This window comes from Glycine soja, chromosome 18 (assembly GCF_004193775.1).
Source record: "Glycine soja cultivar W05 chromosome 18, ASM419377v2, whole genome shotgun sequence".
Taxonomy (NCBI): Eukaryota; Viridiplantae; Streptophyta; class Magnoliopsida; order Fabales; family Fabaceae; genus Glycine; species Glycine soja.
The window spans coordinates 29,392,774-29,396,814 of NC_041019.1; the positions used below are offsets into that span (position 1 = coordinate 29,392,774).

Here is a 4,041-nt window from a genome sequence, read left to right on the forward strand (position 1 = left end):
AGTGATTTCGAAATCCTTGGACAAACCCCATTGTCCATTTGTATTTGTTTGAGAAAAGTTTTTCAAAGTTTTGAAAGAATAAGTTTTATCCATCACACTATTCAACCCCCCCTTCTAGTGTGTTTAAGGTACTTCAGTTGGTATCAGAGCTTGGCCTCTAGGTTGAGCTCTTGACAGAGTAGAGGAAAGAAAATTCCTAAAACAATGGAAGAAGGGTTTGCTATGAACAAGTCTCCCATGTTCAAGGGAGCCAACTATGAGTACTAGAAGGAAATGATGATTGCCTTCTTTGAATCAACTCACAAGGATATATATATCGTCTAGAACAAGGACAACTCTTCACTCTTCTTTACCAAGAAAGGTCTAATAACTAGTGTTAGTAAGGTCTGGATTCCTCCTTATCCTCCCATTGATAGAGTTCTACTTATTAAAGGGTTGAAGCATAATCTGCTAAGCATAAATCAATCATGTGACAATGGATACAATGTCACCTTTAACAAGGATATGTGTATCGTCTAACAAGGAAATCTCTATAAGATTAAACTTGGTGATTTGTCCTGTCAAAAGGTGTCATGCTTACTCTCAGTCAAAGAGCATCATTAGGTATGGCATAAGAAGCTTGGTCATGCTAGCTTGAGGTTAATCTCAAAGCTTCAAAAGCATTGTCTCAAAAGAGGAATTCCAAAACTGTCATATCAAGATGATTCTCTTTGGGAAGCTTGCCAAAAAGGGAAACAAGTAAAAAGTTCTTTTAAAGCCAAAAATGTTGTTTCCACTTCTAGGCCCTGAGAGCTTCTACACCTTGACTTGTTTGGACCAACCAGAACTGCATCTCTTTCTGGACACAAATATTGTCTGGTCACAGTGGACGATTACACCAGATGGACATGGGTCAATTTTCTAACCTAGAAGGATGAGTATTTTGATACCTTTTATAAATTACGTAAAAATATTGAAAATGAAAAAATAATTTGTATCTTTTCAATCAGAAGTGATCACGAGGGAGAGTTTGAAAATGATTTTTTTGAAAAATTCCGTGAAGAGAATTGTATTCACCATAATTTTACACTTGAAGAACACCATAATAGAATGAAGTTGTTAAGAGGAAAAATAGATCTCTTCAAGAAATCGCTAGGACCATGCTTAATGATCACTTAACTCCCAAACACTTTGGGCTGAAATAGTAAACATTGACTGTTATTTACAGAACAAAATTTATATAAGGCCAGTCTTAAAAAAGACTCCTTATGAATTGTGAAAGGGATGTAAGCCCAACATCTCTTATTTCCACCCATTTGGATGTTAGTGTTTCATTTTAAACACCAAGGATAACCTTGGAAATTTTGATTCCAAATGTGATTATGTAATCTTACTTGGATACTCAGAATCGTCCAAGGCATATAGAGTGTATAACTCTAGAACCTTGATTATGGAAGAAGCCATTCATATAAGATTTAATGACAATAAGCCTAGTACTGCAAATGTCAGAGCTGGATGAGTCCTTTGTAGAGATGAAAATGGAATATATCGTCAGGTCTACTACTACATCAAGTCAAGACAAACTTGCGTCCAACTCACCACTAGATGATTAACTTGAAGAAGTTAGAGAACCAACTAGATACTTGCTGAGGAAACATCATCCAAAGTACCAAATCATTGGTGATCCTGAGGACAAAGTCTAGACAAGGAACTCTCTCAAGCATATAACGTTACTTTCCCAGATTGAGCCAAAACACATAGATAATGCTATGTCTGATGAATACTAGATCAATGCAATGCAAGAAAAGCTAGACTAGTTTCAGAACAACGATGTCTAGAAGCTTGTAGAACACCCCAAAGGAAAATCTGTTGTTGATGCAAAGTGGGTGTTAAGAAACAAGCTGGAAGAAATAGGTAAGGATGTGAGGAACAAGCCTAGGCTTGTGGCCAAAGGTTACTCACAACAGGAAGGTATAGATTATACTAAAACTTTTGCTCTTGTTGCTCATCTAAGGGCGATACTCATTTTACTATCCTTTGCTACTCATCATGGTATGATGTTGTATCAAATGGATGTAAACTGTGTGTTCCTCAATGGACTTATCAAGGAAGAAGTCTATGTGAAACAACCCCCTGGGTTTGAGAGTTCTATCTATCCTCATCATGTTTTCAAACTTAATAAAGCTTTGTGTGGTTTAAAGCAAGCTTCTTGAGCTTGGTATGAAAAGTTAAGTTCGTTTTTAATTGAAAATGGCTTTATAAGAGGAAAGGTAAATACTATGCTATTTCAGAAAGATTATGGAAGTCAAATCCTAGTCGTCAAGATATATGTGGATGATACCATATTCAGTGCTACTAATGACTTGTTGTGCGAGGATTTTTCCAAACTTATGCAGGCAGAGTTTGAGATGAGTATAATGGGAGAATTGAAGTTCTTTCTTGGACTTCAAATCAAGCAAACAAACAATGGCATATACACACATCAAACCAAGTACATGAAGGAACTTCTGAAGAAGTTGAAGATGGATGATGAAAACCAAATGAAAACACTTATGCATCCAACCACTGTACTTGGACTAGGCAAAGAATCAAAGCGGGTGGATGAAAAGACATACAAAGAAATGATAGGATATCTTTTGTATGTCATTGAGTCCAGACCTGACATTATGTTCAGTGTATGCTTCTGTGCCAGATTCTAAAAGAAACCAAGGTAAGTTCATCTATCTGCTTTTAAACTCATATTTAGATATTTGATTGGAACTCCTAACCTTGGTATGTGTTTTAAGAGAGAAAAGGAATATGGTTGCTTGATTACTGTGATGCAGATTTTGCTAGAGATAGAGTGGAAAGAAGAAACACCAGTGGAGGTTGTCACTTCATTGGTGGATGCTTAGTTTCTTGGACGAGCAAGAAACAAGGGACAATAGCTTTATCAACAGCGGAGGCAGAGTATATATTAGCTTCAAGTTGCTATTCTCAACTCTTGTGGATCAAACATCAGCTTGAGGATTACAACTTGTTTGAGAGTAAAATTCCTATCCTTTGTGATAATACTGTTGCCATAGATCTTTCCAGAAACCCCATCATCCATTCACGTGCCAAACACAGAAATAAAACATAATTTCATAAGGGATCACGTTCAGAAGGGTACTGTGGAATTACGCAGAAGGGTACTGTGGTATTACGGTTTCTATCCATAAAAGATCAGCTTGGTGATTTATTTACAAAACCCTTTACCGAGGACAAGCTAATATCGTTAAGAGAAAGACTTGGCATGTTTTCTGTGGAATGAAGTTTCAAATCCATGTGTGAAGCCTTAAAACATCACTAAGCATCCAAAGGACCTATCGTTTAATGAGCTTAGTCAGTACTTGTGCACTACACACATGTGTCCAATATATGGACTGTGACCCTAGACACGAGTTTAGTAAAATGCAACATTTTGAGTGCACTTATGGTGAGTCACCAAAAGTGGGTCATATCCTTTTTGAAAAATACCATTTTTTTTACTTCCCCCCATGTTTTCTTTCTTTCTCTTCACCCTAAACACTTAACCGTCACCATCACTCATCATTATGACCTTTCGCTATCAAACCCTCTGCAAACTTTTCACATTTTCTCTTTGAGAAACCTTTTTGCACCCTAACTTCTCCTCTCAGAAACTTTCCGAAACTTTAGCAATGAAAAAGAAACAAAACAAAACCAACCCTAAGCTATCAAAGTTGCACCTAACTTTAGAAACAACCCTTCTTCTGCATCATTTGAGGACAATTCTCCTGTTTAGATCACAATGTTGGATCAAGTGGCCTCGAAATGATTAAGAAGGGGGGGGGGTTGAATTAATTATTAATGGGTCTTGACTAATTAAAATTTATCCTTCTTAATATTATTAGATTCAATTAGGCTTTACTACTAAGTTATGAGAAAGTAAAGAACAAAAACAATAACTTAGACAAAAGTAAAGCGGAAATAAAAAGTACACAACGGAAAAGTAAAGAGTGTAGGTGATGTGTCATTATTTTCTCCTATTTCTTAACCCTTTTTGTCACCATTTTAATTACT

The 4,041-nt window shown here is 36.4% G+C and overlaps 1 protein-coding gene across 1 annotated transcript; it reads left to right on the forward strand.

Moving 5' to 3' along the window:
• Window positions 1–2,258: 2,258 nt before the first annotated feature.
• Window positions 2,259–2,873, forward strand: LOC114397148 (uncharacterized mitochondrial protein AtMg00810-like). The gene is made up of 2 exons (XM_028359262.1): window positions 2,259–2,654; window positions 2,766–2,873. Exons 1-2 carry the CDS (start codon window positions 2,259–2,261, stop codon window positions 2,871–2,873), a joined length of 504 nt encoding a protein of 167 aa, XP_028215063.1.
• Window positions 2,874–4,041: the final 1,168 nt, after the last annotated feature.

Bases quoted from the DNA above. Each gene is read 5' to 3' on its own strand.
- LOC114397148 (XM_028359262.1), top strand. From the start codon at position 2,259: ATGCTATTTCAGAAAGATTATGGAAGTCAAATCCTAGTCGTCAAGATA. The intron at 2,655-2,765 runs GTATGCTTCTGT...ATGTGTTTTAAG, and splicing joins GACCTGACATTATGTTCAGT to AGAGAAAAGGAATATGGTTG.